Source organism: Prionailurus bengalensis, unplaced genomic scaffold (genome assembly GCF_016509475.1).
Source record: "Prionailurus bengalensis isolate Pbe53 unplaced genomic scaffold, Fcat_Pben_1.1_paternal_pri Un_scaffold_49, whole genome shotgun sequence".
NCBI classification, from domain to species: Eukaryota; Metazoa; Chordata; class Mammalia; order Carnivora; family Felidae; genus Prionailurus; species Prionailurus bengalensis.
Window position 1 is genome coordinate 513314 of NW_025091154.1, and position 19552 is coordinate 532865.

Below are 19552 nucleotides of genomic sequence, written 5' to 3' on the forward strand. Positions count from 1 at the left end.
CTGAGTAAATGGGGAGCTAGGGGCATTATGGAATTCAAAGAAGCTGGCTTTATTTTTTCTGGCCTCTCTCTGCATTTCTCTAAGAATCTTTCCTGAGATAACACCTCCTTTGGGAGAGACTGTTTCCTAGTGAAATCGACATTCACAGACCCAAGACCCTCATTAGGAAATATCCGAAGGAAACACTGTTGGAATAGATGATGCATGATCTGGTCTCCTGTTTCTACCTGGGACTGGCTCTTTCTCTCTTTCCAATGGAAAATAAAATCCTACTTCTAGGAATCTCAAGATATAGTAGTCAATCAATCAATCAATCAATCAATTCATTTTATCTGTCAAATTCCTCTTTTAGTTGCTTGGTACAATTATGAGTAGATCCTTGTCCTGGGTAGTGAGAGTTGAAGGTGGATCCTGTTGCTGCCCTCTGGCAGTTTTTAGACTATAAAGAAATTTAAGTGTCACACTCAGGACACCAGCAGGTAGAAATGGAAAATTAGTTTTAACTGAGCATCATGATTGGCTGTAAGTGCTGATGGGAGGGGCAGAAGGTTGGAGACGGGTATCAGTCAGGATGGCTTAAGAAAGGCTTCCTAGACACAAGGGATAAAATTGTAGATTAGTGTTGAAAAGAGCTAGAGCATCAAGACTGCACAGAAAGGAGTGAGGAAGACATCCCTGGCAGGGAGGGTACTTACTCAGGTGAGGGGCTCATCTCAGGAAGGGTAAGTCAGGATGTAAGAAGCTGAGTTAGGAAAGAGGTGATAGTCCTGAGGGTAGGGGGAGAATTAGGGGGCGGTCTCTGACAGCTTAGTCAGAGAGTCTGAACTGAATATAAACTATTGAAATAATCATAGATTATTGCACGGAGAGAGGGCACTTTCTGAACATGGTGTTTGAAGACGATGTTTCTCTGTGTTATTATAAGCTGTATTTGTGGTCGTCTTTCTCATGGTTCCCAATCATAGGTGTGCTTTCTCTTCTATAAGTTTGCTTGTTCATTTGTTTGTTCTGTCTGTTTTTATTGGAGTCATAAAACATGATTATCTACTCCCAGATATTTTGTTCTCTGGGTTGCTTCTCTAGTATCTTCATACTTGATCTGTAGACCCCTGTCCCTCGTCTTTAGTAAATATGGAAAAAGCACAAGGACCACTCTGAACAACACATTTGAAGGGAAAAAAAAATTATCAAAAGCATTACCCATCTACACCCCTGCCATGCAGATGGTCCTCCTCTGGGATTCCTACTCATGATCCATGGATGGACTTCAGAAGAGTGTAGGACATTTTTTTGAGGTGACCAACCTTAGAGGGGCCTGTGATTCAATAAATGTCAATAACTACTGTTGTGTCTTTGTTGGGAGGTTGGTGGCTGGAGACAGGTCTCCAGAGAGAGAAACGTGGTACAAGCATCCTTAGTGACCAATAAGGAGCCTCCAGAGACAATTGAAGGAGCTGAAGGAGAAAGAGGAATCAGGAAAAGGGAAAAGTGTTTGGAGAGAATTGGTAGGAGGGGTGCCGGATACCCTTTGTTCTCCACCCTCTTTCTAGCAGGCATTTCTTCTCTGTATTCTCCATGTTCTGATGATTATAGGATCCAGTTGCCCTTCATTTTAAATCTATTGAGTGCCCACCATTTTCAGGCTCTGAACCAGGTCCTCTCACAACATCACCTCATGCAATTCTTTTGTTCAACCTGAAGTGCACAGAGTGGAGTCAACCTCTCCCTCAGTCATGGACTGTTAGCACCATCGCCCCCTGTCAGGCACTGTATCAATGCATTTTATTTTCCCCTTTCATCCTGATCTCTAATCTCATTTCCTCTCTTCACTGGAGACACATGCTTTAGTGTATTCAATGAATGCTCCTCCAATCCGTGCTCTATACATTTATTTAGACACATTCATCCACGCAATGAATTCAGAGTGGTGATTATGTGTCAGGCTCAGTTGTAAGTGCAGAGAATACAGCCAGGAGCAAAATAATAATAAAAAATTCCTGCTTTCATGGAGCTTATATTCTTTTGCAGTGAGATAATCATGAACAAATGAATATGTAAAATTTATAGTATGTTAAATAGGGATAAGTGATGGGGGGGTAAGGTACATTGTGAAGTTTTTTATGTGGTGATTGAGGAAGGCATTGCTACACAGTTTTGTGCTATTTAATGAAATGCCATTAAGGAAGCAACCATGTGGATATCTGGGCCAGAAGTTGTACAGTTATAGGAGACAACTAGTGCAAAGGCCCTAAGGTGAGGGCTTGCCTGGTATGTTAGGAAACCAGAATTCTTAGGAGGCCAGTAGCGTGAGGAAAATGGGAAGAGAGAGAAAGAGAGGCTAAGAAGTAGCTGGGTCAGTGACAAATACTCTAGGACTTTGTAGGCCATTGTAAGTTCAGACTTTGGCTCCCACTCTGAATAAAAAGGGAAACCAATGAAAGCTTTTGAGCAGAGAAATAATGTGACATTTTTAACAGATATATATGTATCCTTGACAAATATACACATTTTTTGGCTGTTCGTTAAATTTACATAAGTGATATTGTGCTATACACTTCATTCTGCTTTTGCTTTTGCTTCCTAACACTCTTTTTGAGATATACCCATGTTGCTGTATGTAAATCTACTGTATGATTTCTGACTGCTGTGTAGTATTTCATTGTGCACATACAGCACATTTTACTTATGTATCCCTCTAGTAACAGATGCTGGCATAGCTTCCAACTCCCTGCTACTACAAACAGTCCTGCATTGAACGTGTTCATATTGGCTTCCTTATGGACTCAGGAGAGAGGTTCCTTTGGGTGTTACCTTGTAGAGGGGTTGTGTGTGTGGGGGGGGGGTGTACATTCTTAATTCCGCTAATATTGTGCTTCAGGATGGTGGCCAGTTACACTCCCACCAGGAGTACATGATAGTTTGTATCTTCTCATGGAATTCTCATTTTTCAACGTTTATTTATTTTTGGGACAGAGAGAGACAGAGCATGAACGGGGGAGGGGCAGAGAGAGAGGGAGACACAGAATCGGAAACAGGCTCCAGGCTCTGAGCCATCAGCCCAGAGCGTGACGCGGGGCTCGAACTCACGGGCCGCGAGATCGTGACCTGGCTGAAGTCGGACGCTTAACCGACTGCGCCACCCAGGCGCCCCTGGAATTCTCATTTTGATCCAGTAAGGGAAGTGAAGTAAGTTTTCTTGTGGATGAGGAAATCTGGGTTTAGAGGGATTAACCGGAAGAGATTATATAGTCAAGCAGAAGAAACAAGGCTCAAATCCAAAAATTTGACATAATGTTAATTGCTCTTACCTCTATAGTACTCAGCCCTGCCTCTTCCAGAAATGAGATGCGGCATCTGTAAGCAAGGATAATATTCTTCTTCTTCTTCTTATTATTATTATTATTGTTATTATTATTTTCAACTCTTTCATTTTTTGATGCCTGGTATAACTCAGTAAGCCTAGATCCCCCATGTGTTTAGCACCAGCATGTATGAGTGTGTCTAATTAGAGTCCTTTGAGATTCAAGGCAAAATATATAGAATAAAACATTTATTTTTTTTTCCTTTTATTTATACTGTTTTCATATATATAAGTTTAAATTTTAAATCTTAAGTCTTTCCACATCTCCTTTGTGGTTTCTCTATTCCAAATCATTCTTTTTTTAAAATATAATTTATTATCATATTGGTTTCCATACAACACCCAGTGCTCATCCCAACAGATGTTCTCCTTAATGCCCATCACCCACTTTCCCCTCTCCCCCACCCCCCATCAACCCTCAGTTTGTTCTCAGTATTTAAGAGACTCTTATGGTTTGCCTCCTTCCCTCTCTGTAACTTTTTTTCCCCCTCTCATCCCCCATGATCTTCTGTTAAATTTCTCAGGATCCACATATGAGTGAAAACATGTGGTATCTGTGTTTCTCTGCCTGACTTATTTCACTTAGCATAATACTATCCAGTTCCAGCCACATTAATACAAATGGCCATATTTCATTCTTTCTCATTGCCAAGTAGTATTCCATTGTATATATATAAACCACATCTTCCCTATCCATTCGTCAGCTACTCGACACGTCTCCAAAGGCAGGGGAATTAAAAGCAAACATGAACTATTGGGACCTCATCAAGATAAAAAGCTTCTGCTCTGCAAAAGAATAAAACTTTTAATTGTCTCATGACAGCTAGCTCACAGGCTTGAGTTGTAGTGGGTGATTTTGAGGCTATATATCTATAAAGACTAATTGATTTTCAAAGTTTGGAAACTTTGGGTCAGATTTCCATATTAAACATTAGGTAGGTTATATTAAGTACATGTCGTTTGCTAGGCACTGAGGTAAGTACTTTGCAGGCATCATTTCACTTACTCCTCACAATTACCCTACGAGGTATTTACTTTCATTCTTACTTGACTCTTGTGGAAACTAAGTCCCCAGGAGGTTAACTACTTTGTCCAAAGTTATCTGGTATAAGTGGAGTTGTGACTTGAACCTGAACAGTCTACCTGCAGAGCCTTAACTCCTAACTACCAAACTGTGCTGCCTTCCTGTAAAGGAAATTTTTAGAATATCTTCCCTTTGAAATTGAGGACAATTTCTTTTCATTTTGGGGTGATTTAGAGCAGTCATGGGAAGTACAGGGCTAATTGGACAAGAATCTCCAGAGAGACAGGATATGAAATTTGAAGATGTCCCCAGGTACCTTCATTATGCCTCCCTCTGTCCCCCAAAGTGAGAACCTTTGCCTAAGGACATGCTACCTAGATTATAGGGCCTGAGAATGATGCCTTCAAAAAAGTAGGGCATGGGTGGGCGGTTGCCTGTAACCAAAGGCAGCCTGGTAGTTTTAAACAAGTGTCCTCAAAGGCAAACTATTCTTTATCAGCTATGTGTGGCTTATACCTGCCGTGAACAATGTGAAGATCAAGCTTTTATCACAGGTAGATTTTGCTTCACACTTTTCATTTTGATTGACTTCTACAAGGAAGGTAATACCATTTATATCTTTACCTGAGCCAGGTGCATAAAGGTTGCTTGGCTACAAAGTATGTATCTCAAACTCAAGTAGATAGGAATTCTGGGTTATGTGCTCTTTCAGGCTTCTCTTCTCAGTTTATACGTTTGTTCAACAAATATTTATTGAGCTAACTCACAGTCTATTGGAGGAGACAGGCAGCTGAACTGGAATTCTGACACATCAGGATAAATGGAATATGGGGGAAACCCAGGTGCTATGAAAGCACACCAGAAGGGCAGCATAAGGGTCAGGGGAGACTTCTGGGGAAGCAACTTCTGAGCTGGGAACTGAAAGAGAATTGGGGGTTAGTATGTGAAGTGCTAATAGGGCATTAGAGGCAAGGGAACAGGGTGAATATGGGATTTTGCAGCTGGAATAGGAAGTGAGAAGGGCAAGAGGCTGGAGGAATAAGTAAGGGTCAGATGATGTAGGAAGGAAAGACTATGAAGGAAGGAAGGGCAGTGGGGAAGCACTGAAGTGTTTGAAGCTTGGACATGAGTGGGGACACATCAATCACATTCATAGTGTAGAAAGTTCCTTGAGTTAATTGACCTTCCTTATCTGTCTCAGGTGTTTGTTGGTAAATCATAACATTGGAACTGGTGAATGGCAAATAAAGAGTCTAGATGGATTTGTAGAAAGGTCTGACCCATAATCCAAGGGGTCCTCTTGATCATCTATAGAGATCTTTTTAAGTTTGACCTGGTCTTTCTCTCTTTTGAAACCTCTGACAACATTTCCTAAAATTCTCTCAAAACTAAAACCTGAGGGGCGCCTGGCTAGCTCAGTCATTTCAGCGTCCAACTCTTTATTTCAGTTCAGGTCATAATCCCAGGACTGCAATGGGCACCAGGCTGAACATGGAACCTGCTTAAGATTCTCTCTCTCTCTGCCCCTTTTCCCTGATCCTGCTCTCTCTCTCTTAAAAATAAAAATAAATAAATAAAATTAAGAAAACACAAAGCCTAAGTAGGGAGGAGAGTGGGGCTCCATCACTTTGTTTTCTCTGTTTTCCACTAGTTATTTCTAGGACATTCCTCTGAATTGTTCAACTAAAACTTTGTTCCCCTTGAGGAGGGGGACATTTGAATAGCAGCTAGGGGAGAGGAGGAGGAAACACATGCAGGATTTGTTCATTAAGAAAATATAATTGATATATTAAGATAATATTTTAAGTCAGTTAAAAATAACTCCTTGTGGAACTTAATAGGGAGTTACAAGCTCACAGAACAGGGCAGATTCTCCAGGATGCCAGCAGCTGACATCACAGATGGTTCAAGGTGTTTATAGAGCACACTGTGGTCAGTGAGGAGACTTTCTGTAGAAGTGAGCTCACCTTCTCGCCTGGAACCCCGAGAGGGAAGAGACAGAAGGAATTGTTTTGGTTGTGAGCTACTGAGCTAGGTGAATTACTTTTTTGCTCTCTACCTATCACACTCTCATAACTGTGAACATAACTGTAGTGAATTTTTGTCTGGTTGCTTTGGGTGAGTTTCATTGAATGTCAGAATTCACAAAATGGCCTTTCTGCTTCTTCTCCCTTCTTAGTAATGGACGCTTGGTTGGCTGCTTCACCCATTTCTCCAGTGTTTCCTCACCAGTCTCCTTTTTGCACGTAGTTATAAAGGCTCTACCCCTTTTTCCCTTTTCTCTTTTCACTGTACCCTGCTGGCCTAGGTGGGTAAAGGAATGGTTGGACTGTACATTCTTTGTCATCAATACGGCTAAATGGTAATGCAGAATGAGGATAAAGGAGGCCAAAGTGACCTGTGACCTTGGAATCTGATTTGGGGGCTAAGGGTTTTAAGACCATGGGATCAATATTTATATTTTAAACTCATGATATTTCAAAAATGGTTCTGTAATTGCAATAAGACCCTTCATTCTGTGAATAAATGTGTCATAACTCATGCCTAAGCACCACGCAAACATCTAGTATGTGAATTATTGTGCAACAAATTCATGCCCTGATGTGTTTTACAGCTTAATTAGTACATGAAATTACATTAAGTTGACAAACCAAAATGGGATTATGCCATGTATTATGTAAAAGAAGAGAATGTTGGGAGATATTTGGCAGTTTTTCTGGGTGGAAAGCAGGGTTATTTTTCTATGATGTCCTTTTGTGTCAGTTTCTGTGATATTCAGGCTGTACCAGGTGACATGCGACTTCTGAGCTTTGGTTTGTTAGTTGAACACCATTTTTCAGTAAATATTTATTGTTTACCATGTCTTAGGCATTATGGACGGATAGCAGAAGAAATATGAAGCAGCATCACTGAAGTCTGAGCAACCAGCTGCAACTTCCCCAACCCAACCCAGCTTACCTCAGTGTCACGGAACCTGATCTGAGACTTAGGCTCCCTGCTCTCATCACAGCTCTCAGATCCTAGAATCTACTCCAATTCCAGCTAGAATGTTGTGTCAAGCACTTTGTAGATTTGGTCAAAAGCTGGTACGCAGACGTACACTGGAACAACCTGTGGCTGAGACTGCCAGAAGCCTGACCACTCTGGATATAGTGGCCCTGGGTATGAACTATACAATGAATATAATTGTGTATATCCTGCCTGGCGAAGTGGCTAGATATAAGCAGGACCATCCATTGTGATCTGCTTCTTGGTGGCTGGCCTAACTTCAGTGTTGACTGGGCTGACCTATGCAGAGATTAGTTCCCAAGTTCCGCATTCTGGTTCTTCATATCTCTACAGCTATGTCACTGTAGGTGAACTCGGGGCTTTCATCACTGGCTGGAACCTCCTCCTCATAAATACTGTCTATGTAAGCATTGTGACCCAAGCCTGTATCTTAGTTTTTGACTATGTTTTTGGAAACCAGATATTTCAGATGCTGCATGACAGCATCTCACTAAATGTTTCCCGTGTTTTTGCAGATGTTCTAGTCTTCTTTGTTGTGTTCCTTGTGTTGTTATTCATAGGATTTCTGACTTGGAAGATTAGGCAGCTTCCTGTGGTTACCAAAGTGTCCACATTGATGAAAATTATTGTTCTCATTTTTGTCATCATTGCTGGCTTCATTAAGGGGGACCTGCACAACTGGCAGCTCACAGAAGAGGACTACATAAAGGCTGGACTCAATGACACCTCTGGCTTGGGCCCCGTGGGGTCTGGAGGATTTATGCCTTTTTGCTTTGAGGGGATTCTCCGTGGAGCAGCTACCTGTCTCTATACATTAGTGGGTTTCACTTTTATTATTACCAGAGTTGAAGAAGCCAAGAATCCCCAACATTCCATCCCCAGGGGCATTGTGATTTCACTGTTCATTTGTCTTTTGGTGTATTTTGGTGTCTTTTCAGCCCTTACACTCATGGTGCCTTACTACCAGCTTCAACATGGGAGCACCTTAACTGAGGCATTTCTCCATATTGGCTGGACCCCTGACTACTATGTTGTAGCTTTTGGATTCCTCTGTCTTTCTATCAACTCCTTTGACTTTATATTCCCCATACAACGGGTGATACATATGATGGCACAGGATGGCCTCCTATTCCCTGTCCTTGCCAGGATCCAAACTGGCACTAACATCCCCATCGTGGCCACTGTGATCTTTGGCATTATTGCACTAGTCATAGTATTCTTCTTTGGGCTCACTGATCTTCTGGGCTTCATGTCAGTTGGGCCCCTGCTAGCTTTCTCTCTGCTGGTTTTTGGTGTTCTCATTGTCAGGTATCAGCCTGAGATGCATAATGGGGGAAATGAAGCAGAGGTGTGGGATGGGAATAGAGAAGTTGTAGCAGAGAAGCTGACTCTACAGGGACTATTTTTCCAGGCAGCTCCATCCCCACTCCACTCTCCAGCCGGGTTGTCTATGTTTGCTCCTCACTGCTTGTTCTGCTGATCATTCTTCTTTGCCTGGTGCTGGCCCAATGGCCAGTTCTGCTTTCTGGAGACCCAGTGTGGATTTCAGTGGTTGTGGTGCTCCTGGTGCTCATCACTGGGCTCACCGGGGTCATCTGGAGACAGCCTCAGAGCTCAACTCCCCTTTACTTTAAGGTCCCTGCTCTGCCTTTCCTCTCCATACTGAGCATCTTCATGAATGTTTACCTTATGATGCAGATGACAGCTGGCACCTGGGCTATACTTGGTGTCTGGATGCTGATTGGGTTTGCTATCTACTTCAGCTATGGGATCCTGCCAGTACATATTTGGTTTGACATCATCACACCCTAATGCAGTCTGGTCTTCCTGTATAATAACGGACATACTCCTGAGTGCATGGAAAGCTAGGCCTCCCACAGAATGTTAGTGGAGGAACACTAATAGGACTTTGTATTTATTACATAGTGAAGGATTTGTCTTTGCTTTTTCTCCTTTTTTAAATTTTGTCTACTTTTTAATTGTGTCTGTAGCTGCTTACTGGATTTTAAAAAGTTCTTATTAAAAGAGCTAGAAAATTGGTGTCTGGGTTGCTCAATCAGTTGAGTGTCTGACTCTTGATATAAACTCAGGTCATGATCTCATGGTTCAAGTCCCACGTTAGGTTCTGCACTGACAGCACAGAGTCTGCTTAGGATTCTCTTTCTCTCCCTTTCTCTCTGCCCCTCCCCTGCTTGTGTTCTCTCTCTCTCTCTCTCTCAAAATAAAAACTAAAACACATTTTAAAAAGGAGCAGTTACCATATGTTTTCACTCTTATGTGGATCCTAAGAAACTTAACAGAAGACCATGGGGGAGGGGAAGGGAAAAAAAAAAGTTAGAGAGGGAGGGAGCTAAACCATAAAAGACTCTTAAAAACTGAAAACAATCTGAGGGTTGATGGGGGTGGGAAGGAGGGGATGGTGGGTGATGGGTATTGAGGAGGGCTCCTGTTTGGATGAACACTGGGTGTTGTTTGGAAACCAATTTGGCAATAACTTTCATATGAAAAAAAATAAATAAATAAATAAAAAGGAGCTAGAAAAAAATTGTTTCTTTCTGTTAATACCCAATAGTGGAAATACTGGATCATAAGATAGTTCTATTTTTAACTTCTTGAGGAACTTCTATAGTAATTTCCATAGTGGGTGCACCAATTTACATTCTCACCCACTAAGCATAAGTGTTCCTTTTTCTCTACATTCTCACCAGTACTTGTGATTTCTTGTCTTTTTTATTTTAGCCATTATGATAGGTGTAAAGTGATACCTCATTATAGGTCTAATTTACATTTCCCTGGTGATTAGTGATGCTGAGCATCTTTTCATGTGTCTGTTGCCCATCTGGTATGTCTCCTTTGGAGAAACATTTATACAGGTCCACTGCCCTAGAAGTCTCTTCTAGGCAGAGAGAGCAACACTGGGAAGAGCACAGGAAAATGAAGCAGTGTTCAGAATACACTTCCTTCACTAAGAAAATATACACTTCCTTCACTAAGAAAATATATTTGGCATATTCAGACAATGGTTTGAGCAAGTTAAAAATTCCTTGTGAAAATTTAATGGGGAGTTTCGAGTATTGAATACAAGCTCATAGATCAGGCAGGGTATCCAGGCTGTTGACAGCTGACATCACAGATGGCCCAGGGTGTTTATAGAGCACAGTGTGGCCAATGAGGAGAATGTCTGCAGGAGTGAACTCTCTCTCCTGGAACCCAGAGAGGGAGGAGACAGAAGGAATTGTTCGGTTGTGAACTACTGAGCTAGGTGACTTACTTCTTTTCTTCCTACTCATCATATTCTCATAAACTGTGGACATAAAAGTTGTAGTAAATTTTGCCTGGTTGCTTTGGGTGAGGTTTATTAATGTCAGCATTCATAAAACCACCTTGCTGGCTCTTCTCTCTACTTAGTAATGGACCCTTGATTGGCTGCTTCACCTATTACTCCACTGTTTCCTCACCAGATAGCCTGTTTCTCAAGTTCTTGCAGGGAATTATGAAGGCCCTGCCTCTTTCTCCCTCTTCCTCTCTTCTCATAGCACCCGCTGTGCGCCTAGGTGGGTAGAGTGAAGGGTTGGGCTGTACATTCTTTGCCATCAGTACAGCTAAATTGATGATACAGAATGAGGATAAAGGGTGCCAAAGTGCCATCTGACCTTGGGTAGCTGATTTGGGGACTAAGGGTTTTAAGACTAGGGGACCAATATTTGTATTTTAAACTCAGGTGATATTTTAAAATGTTTCTTTAATTACAATGAGACCCTCTAGTCTGTGATTTAATGTGTCATAACCCATGCTTAAGCACTGTGCAAACATCCCACATGTTAATTATGCGCAATAAATTCATGCTCTGTTGTGTCTTGCAGTTTTCTTTCTTTCTTTCTTTCTTTCTTTCTTTCTTTCTTTCTTTCTTTCTTTCAAGAGCATGAGTGAGTGAGGCATAGAGAGAGACAGAGAGAGAGAGAGAGAGAGAGAGAGAGAGAGAATCTTAAGCAGACTTCCCGTCCAGCATGGAGACCGATGCAGGGCTCAATCTCACAACTGTGAGATCATGACCTAAGTCAAAATCAAGAGTCAGCTGCTTAACTCACTAAGCCACCCTGACGCCCCTCTTATAGCCTAATTAGTACACGAAACTGCATGAGTTAGATGAACCCAAAGAGGATTGTGTCATGTGGTGTGTAAAATAACAGAATGTTGAGAGATATTTGGCACTTCTTTTACAGGGAAAGCAGGGCTGATTTGTCTCTGATGTCTTTTGATGTCACTTTCTGCGATACCTGTGCAGGTACTATGGGACTCCTGAGCTTTGGTTGGTTGGTTGGAAATGGGTTCAGCAAATATTTATTGTTTACTTAGGCATTGTGGAGGGACAGCACATACCAGAAGAAATACAATATAGCAGCTTTGAAGCCTGAGAAGCTGAACTCAGCAGCCCTGAGCCATCAGTTTAACTCAGCCTCACTGAAGATAATCCCAGACTCTCCACACCCTGGACTTGCTACAGCTCTCTGATCCTACAAACCTCTTCAGTTCCAGCCAGAATGCTGCGTCAGGAACTTCACAGATTTGGTCAAATGTTGGTACGCAGACGTAAGCTGGAGGAAAAGAAAACTGAACCTACCCCTCTCAGATGGCTGAGCACTCTGGATTTAGTGGCCCTGGGTGTAGACTACACACTGGGTGCAGGTGTGTATGTCCTGGCTGGCGAGGTGGCTAGCAAACAAGCAGGACCAGCCACTGTGATCTGCTTTTTGGTGGCTGCCCTATCTTGTGCATTGGCTGGGCTGGGCTATGCAGAGTTTGCTGTCCGGGTTCCCCATTCTGGCTCTGCATATCTCTACACCTATGTCACTATAGGTGAACTCTGGGCTTTCATCACTGGCTGGAACTTCATCCTCTCCTATGTTGCGGGCACAGCCAGTGTAGCTCGGGCATGGACAACAGCTTTTGACTACCTGATTGGGAACCAGATCTCTCAGACCCTGCATGAGAGTATCTTACTGAATGTTCAACAGGTACTTGCAGAATATCCAAACTTCTTTGCTATGGGTCTGGTGTTGTTGCTCACCGGAGTGCTGGCTCTGAGGGCTAGGGAGTCAGTACTGTTTACCAAAGTGATCACATTGGTGAGCCTTTTGATTCTTGTCTTTGTCATCATCTCTGGATTCTTTGAGGGAGAACTGCACAACTGGAAGCTCACAGAAGAGGACTACGTAAAGGCTGGACTCAATGACACATTAAGCTTGGGCCCCCTGGGTTCTGGAGGATTTGTGCCTTTTGGCTTTGAGGGGATTCTCCATGGAGCAGCTACCTGTTTCTATGCATTTATAGGTTTTGACAATATTGTTACCAGAGCTGAGGAAGCCCAGAATCCCCAGCGTTCCATCTGCATGGGCATTGTGATTTCACTGTTCATCTGCTTTTTGGTGTATTTTGGTGTCACTTCAGCACTTACACTTATGGTGCCATACTACCAGCTCCAACCTGGGAGCCCTTTGCCTGAGGCATTTCTACATATTGGCTGGGCCCCTGCCTACTATGTTGTGGCTATTGGAGCTCTGTGTACTCTTTTTACTACCATCTTGAATGATATGTTCTATGCGCGTCGGGTGATCTCCATGGTGGCAAAGGATGGCCTCCTGTTCCATGTCCTCACCAGGACCTACACCAGCAGACACATCCCCATTGTGGCCACTGTGGTCTTGGGCATTATGGCAGCAGTCATTTCATTCTTCTTTGAACTCATTCATCTTGTGGACTTCGTGTCCATTGGGACCCTGTTTAATCATTCCCTGGTGGCTGTTTGTGTTCTCATCCTCAGATACCAGCCTGAGAGGAGGAATGGGGGAAATGAATCTGTGGTGCAGGAGGAGAATGGACATGGAGTAGAAAGGCTGACTCTACAGGGACTACTTTTTCCAGGCAGCTCCACCCCCACTCCACTCTCTGGCCGGGTTGTCTATATTTGCTCCTCAGTGCTTGCTCTGCTGCTCACTCTTCTTTGCCTGGTGCTGGCCCACTGGCCAGTTCTGCTTTCTGGAGACCCAGTGTGGATTTCAGTGGTTGTGGTTCTCCTGGTGCTCATCACTGGACTCACTGGGGTCATCTGGAGACAGCCACAGAGCTCCAGTCCCCTTCCCTTTAAGGTCCCTGCTCTGCCTCTCCTCCCACTACTGAGCATCTTCATGAATGTTTACCTTATGATGCAGATGACAGCTGCCACCTGGGCCCAATTTGGTGTCTCCATGCTGATTGGGTTTGCTATCTACTTCAGCTATGGGATCCAGCACAGCCAAGTCGCTAACCCCACTTAATTTAGCACCAAAACTATAGACCTTGGTCTCGGCAGTGACAGTATATATTCACTTTTACATCATCACACCAAAATGCAGTCTTGTCTCTGCATGATTTTGGAGAGTACTCTTGAGTGCATGGAAAGCTCAGACTCCCATGGGATGTTGGTGAGGGAATGCTAATAGGGTTCTGTACATATTGTAGAGTGAAGGATGTGTCTTTGCTCTCTCTCTCTCTCTTTCTCTCTGTCTCTGTCTTGCTGTCTCTCTCCCTTTTTACTTGTCTACTTTACAGTTGTGTCTGTAGATGCTTAGTGGCCTTACTGGCTTTGAAAAATTATTATTAAAAGAAACTAGAAAAATGTTTTTGTTTTCTTAGAGTAAATATCCAGTAGTGATATTTCTGGACTATATGGTAATTCTATTTTTAATGTTTTGGGAACCTGCACACTACTTTCCCTGGAAACTGCACCAATTTACATTCCCACCAACAGTGCACGATAGGTTTTTTTTTTCCTCTACATTCTTGCCAACACTTATTATTTCTTATCTGTTTTCTTTTAGCCAATTTGACAAAGTAAGTGATATCTCATTGTAGTTTTAATTTGTGTTTCCTTGATGATTACTGATGATTAGTACTTTTCATGTGTCTGTTGGTCTCTGCTCATTTTATAAATGGATTTTTTGATATTGAGTTGTATAAGTTCTTTATATATTTTGGATATTAACCCTAATGGATATATCATTTTCAAATATCTACTCCTATTCAGTATGTAGCCTTTTTGTTTTGTGGATGGTTTTCTTTGCTGCGCAAAAGCTTCCTCTTTACATGAATAGGAAAAGATATATGTACTTTTATGTTTATTGCAACATTACATACAATAGCCAGGATATGGAAATAACCCAATTGTCCATTAATATATATATTATAGAACATACTCAGCCATTGAAAAAAATGAAGTGTTGCCATTTATAATAACATAAGTGGACCTAGAGGGTGTAATGCTAAGTGAAACAAATCCATCAGAGAAAGACAAATACTATATGATTTCACTCATATATTGAATTTAAGTAACCAAAAAAAAAAAAAGTGTGGCAAACATAAAACCAGACACTTAAATACAAGGATCAAAAGGGAGGTTAATGGAGGGATGGGTGACATATATAAAGGGAATTAAGAGTACATTTATCTTGGGGTGACTGGTGTCAGTCGGTTAAGTGCCTGACTGCAGTTCAGGTAACATTCTCACAGTTCACAAGTTCAAGCCCTGCATTGGTCTGTACTGACAGAACCTAGAGCCTGATTCAGATTCTGTGTCTCCCTCTGTCTTTGTCCCTCCCCGACTCATGTTCTGCCTCTCTCTCTCTCTCTCTCTCTCTCAAAAATAAACATTTTAAAAAAGAGTACACTTATCTTTATTATTACTCATCAATGTATGGAATTGCTGAATCCTAATGTTGTACACCTGAGAATAATATAATGACACTATATGTTAATTATACTTCAATTAAAAACATAAAACTAGAAAAAATACAAAAAAATAAATATGAAATATGGCCCGTGCCTTTAAAGAGTTTATATTCTTTTCTTTAAAGTTCATTTATTTATTTTGAGATAGAGAGAACCAGTAGGGAAGGGGAAGAGACAGGGGGACAGAGGATCCGAAGCAGGCTCTATGCTGACAGCAGAGAGGCTGACACAGGGCTCAAACTCATAGGCCATGAGATCGTGACCTGAGCTGAAGTCAGACACTTACCCTAAGGCCATCCAACCACTCCAAGAGCTTATATTCTAATACAAAGGGTAAAGTATACCTTAACACAAAGTATTAAGCTTTCATAAGTAATATACAAATAAAGTGTCTTGGGAATTCAGAGTGGAGGGTAATCATTTGTGGCTGGCACAGTAATGAGAGTTGATTGGTGAAATCAGAGACGTCTTTGTAGAGGAATGGTATTTGGGTTAGCCCTCTCCAATGATAGGATTTTGCCACACATGGGTACTAGGGAGAGATTGTAGGCAAAGAGAATGGCACTAGGAGAATGAAGCAGTGTTCATTCAGACTCCACTGAGCAGGCTGTGTAGCTTGACCCTTGGCAGTGGGCGGGAGGGGAGTGGGCGTGCAACAGAACACACACAGGTGGATTGGAGCCAGGGCTTTCCTCTGAGCACAAAGCACTCTGGCTTTAAACCCACTACCCATGCTGAAAAGCCCTGGGGTTTCTTCCTCTACTTGGCTATTTCTGCATTCTTGAACTTTGAAGTTTCTCTACAGTTGTCTGTTTTGGTCCACCTGCTCAGAAAGTGCACAGCTGAGAGCCAAGTATCCTGGGTTCTGGTCTTGTTTCCACCACTAACTAGCAATGTGACCCTGAGCAAGCCACTCAGTACCTGCATTCTGCTCAATTAAAAAAAAACAAAAACAAAAACAAAACACTGCATTTCCCCCTTCTATGTCTGGAACCAACTGATACCCAAGACATAGGTGAATAAACTGTCAGCTTTAGATCTGAAACCTGATTGGCTTGCTAGTCCTGCATCACTAAATTAGGCAGACTTAGTCCTCATCATAAGCAGCTCTGAGTACCTTCTGCCTCCCACCACAGGAGAAAACCTGCTTTTCTTCTGTATGAGCAATGTGGAATACATGTGTTCAGTGAGCTGATTGGTTCTGGATTAAAAACAAAACAAAACAAAACAAAAAAAAAACAAAAAAAAAATTAAACCAAGAACTGGGAAGGGGCTGAGCTGGGCATGCTCAGTGCTCTTCAATACACTAATCAAAGTCACAGTGAAAGATGGTGGGTGGAGAGGAGCCAGGAATAGCAGTCTGCACAATGGTGCTCAAACTTGAGCTGGTGTCACCTCACCTGGAGGGCTTATGAAAACACACATTGCTGGCCCCTCCTCTAGCATTTGGAATTCAGTCGGTCTGGGTGGGGTCTGCTCCAGGAACCTCACATTGAAGACCAAGACTCCAGCTAGTCCAAGTGTAAAGATGAAACCATTGAAATATGGTGCCCTTTGAACATTTACTTCATTTCATGAAACATTTAGATTAAAATACCATCATTAATACTTTCACAGTGGGGAAAGCATAGTGAATCATTTCACAATGTATATGCTTATCCAATCACCACAACGTACACTTTAAATATCTTACAACTTTATATGTCAATTATACCTCAATAAGGCTGAAATAAAAAAATAAAATACCACAGTTATCTGTGTGTCTTTATTTTCTTTATTTTTTTCCTTATCATAGGTAAGGAGTGTATCTTGTTCACTTCCCCAGAGCATCCACCTGGGACCAGGCACATAATGAGAAATGAATTGTTAAATAGAATTAACTCTCACATTTTTCTTTGGTATAGAATACTGTCCTTCCTTTCAGGCTAGCATTGTGCCTCTCCTTTAAAACAATCTTCTGGGAGACTTCCTTGAGACACAGCCTTTCTCTCAATCCAGAACAATATATCTAGACCTGTACCTAGGTCTGTACCTAGATACATCTAGAACTGTACCCAGGCACCTCTAGTTTTGCTTTGTGTGGTTCGGCCTGAGTTCTGGTTACTGTCCTGTCTGATTCATCAGAGTGGAGTCTTGTTCAGGGCAAGGAGTAGTTTCTCCCCTTCCTGTAGACCCAACAGTAAGAACAGTGTTGTTCATTCAAAGAGCAACAGGGAAAATACAATGCTATCTCAGGAGAAAGGCTGAACGGGCCTTCCCTGGTCCTGCTCTGCATATTCCCATGGGATGTGGAGAGGGTCCAGAAGTAGCAAATTCATAGAAGGCCCAACCAAATTTACCTGACTACAGGGACTCCCTGAAGAGGAGACAGACTCCAATATGGGCGCAACAGGCATCTTTCTTGAGAGAGGTTTATGGTTGGCATAGGAGGGTCAGTATTTCTCTGTGTATGTGTCCTGCCCTGGAAGGGAGGGATATGAAACTACTTTCTTACTTGTGGAATTTCTCATATTCTCACAGGGAGTAGGTGCCTCCAGGGAAGGCTGTAGAGGCAGGATTATTATATATTTACCAACTCCTTTAGATGCTTTTTTAAGAGACTTGTGCAAAAACCTTGTGAGAGAATCTAAGATTCTTTGGGGAGAGAAAATTCACACCCCCAAATGGGGTGGAAAATGAACTTAAATTAGTAACTGGATAGAGATGGAGACATCGTTACTTTGGAAGGGAAGGTATGAGTAGAAACTGAGAAAGAGGTATTGGTTGAGAGACACTATCTGGAGGAGGATGCCTATAGAGCAATTTGGAAAATAAAATATGGATAAGTGAGTTGGAAAGGAAATGGGACAATAATTCTAGGGTACATTGACCTTCAGGACTCATGAGAGAATGACACACTTGTGAGGGATGTATTTATTCACATTTGGAGGGAATTTATGAGCCCGATTTGTATTTTGTTTTGTGCCATGGAGTGAGATCCCCAAATCAGGATGGGATGAGTTATGACTGTCTGCCATATAGAGGACATACAGAACAGTGTGAATAGATGGACTTCTCCTGGGAGACAGTTATAGCACCTGCTACAGTCATCTAGATCCTTGCTCTTCAATGTATGGTAATGGACCAGCTGTGTGGGTGTCACCTGGGAGCTTGTTAGAAATGCAGAACCTTAGGCCCCAACCAGATCTACAGAATCAGAATCTGCATTTTTAACAAGATCCCAAGTGATTTGTATGCCCTTTTGGGTGTGAGTAGTACTGGCCTTAGATGATGGATGATAGGTGTCTGACCTCAGATGAGTATTCTGGAAGTTCTGACAACTTTGGAATTGGGAACACAAGAGGAGGGGTCTAGGCTGGGGAAATTGAATTTGGGGAAGAGGGAGACATGTGGGCCGTGGCTGCCCTCTTATCCCCAGGCCTCTCAAACCAGTCACTGTGCCAGGTTTGACACTCTGCCTGCTTTGGGAAAATGCCTGCCATGCTTATGCTGGAGTCTTCCTGGTCCTCAGGGGCTCCCCTGGGGCAAGTGTTGGGTAGGTCAGGACAGCTGCCAATTCTGTTTCCCCTACTTCATATGATGGCCTGAAAGGGACAGAGGAGGTCATATCAGTCATTCCCCACCTCAGGGTTGTACTGTCCCTTAGTCAAAAGCATGATAACACAATGACACTAACTGAGGAGGCTACGGAGGTTGGGGAATTGAAATAGGAGTTCTTAACTATCTGTCCTGGAAATTAGGATAATTTGGTTTTTCAAAATCTTAAAGAGAAACCCAATGACTGAAAAAGGGTTTAAACTCCTGCATGGACAAAACTAATTCTTTTTAAGAGATCTTTTGATGATTTTAAATGGCTAATAACAAACTATATGAGACCTATAATTACAGAGACCCAGAGCAATAAGCAATGGAACAATGTTACCCGGTGGGCATTTCAGAATTTTCTTAAGAAAATGTGTTTTAGGACCACTAGGTAGCCACACCGCAATTTAGTAATCTTTCCTCCTACAGCCTGACCCAGCCTCTAATCAATACCCTTTAAAACCTTTTTAAATTAGATAAGAGGGACAGGGAGTTAGCTTCAGCAGCAGTAAAAATAGATATCTGTCTCCTTCAGCATGGAGGAAGAAGACCCTCAAATCCTCTCTGATAATGGTGGACGACCTTATCAAACTGGATCCACTATTCTGCAAAATCCATACGAATGTCCTCCCTAAGAAGATATGATACAGAAACTTTCAGAATCTCAAGTGAGAAAGTGTGGCAAAACATGAAGGAGGCAGCAAAGCAGGTGGAAGAATCTGCATGCATTCAAAGAACATGTCTAAGCATACTATATGTTGGGCCCTATGGGAAAAACAAATAGAGTATGCTGAATAAGCATACTCTGCACC

General features: G+C 42.2%; 2 protein-coding genes across 2 annotated transcripts; both read left to right on the top strand.

The window, feature by feature from the left end:
- Nucleotides 1–7332: 7332 nt before the first annotated feature.
- On the top strand, nt 7333–9291 carry LOC122478319 (cationic amino acid transporter 3-like). The gene is given in 3 exon segments (XM_043571950.1): nt 7333–7607; nt 7610–8803; nt 8806–9291. Coding segments are annotated over 3 exon segments (1770 nt in total). The 5' UTR covers nt 7333–7432; the 3' UTR covers nt 9207–9291.
- Nucleotides 9292–11599: 2308 nt separating this feature from the next.
- On the top strand, nt 11600–13804 carry LOC122478313 (cationic amino acid transporter 3-like). The gene has a single exon (XM_043571945.1). It carries the CDS (start codon nt 11936–11938, stop codon nt 13706–13708), a length of 1773 nt encoding a protein of 590 aa, XP_043427880.1. The 5' UTR covers nt 11600–11935; the 3' UTR covers nt 13709–13804.
- The last annotated feature ends 5748 nt before the right edge of the window (nt 13805–19552 follow it).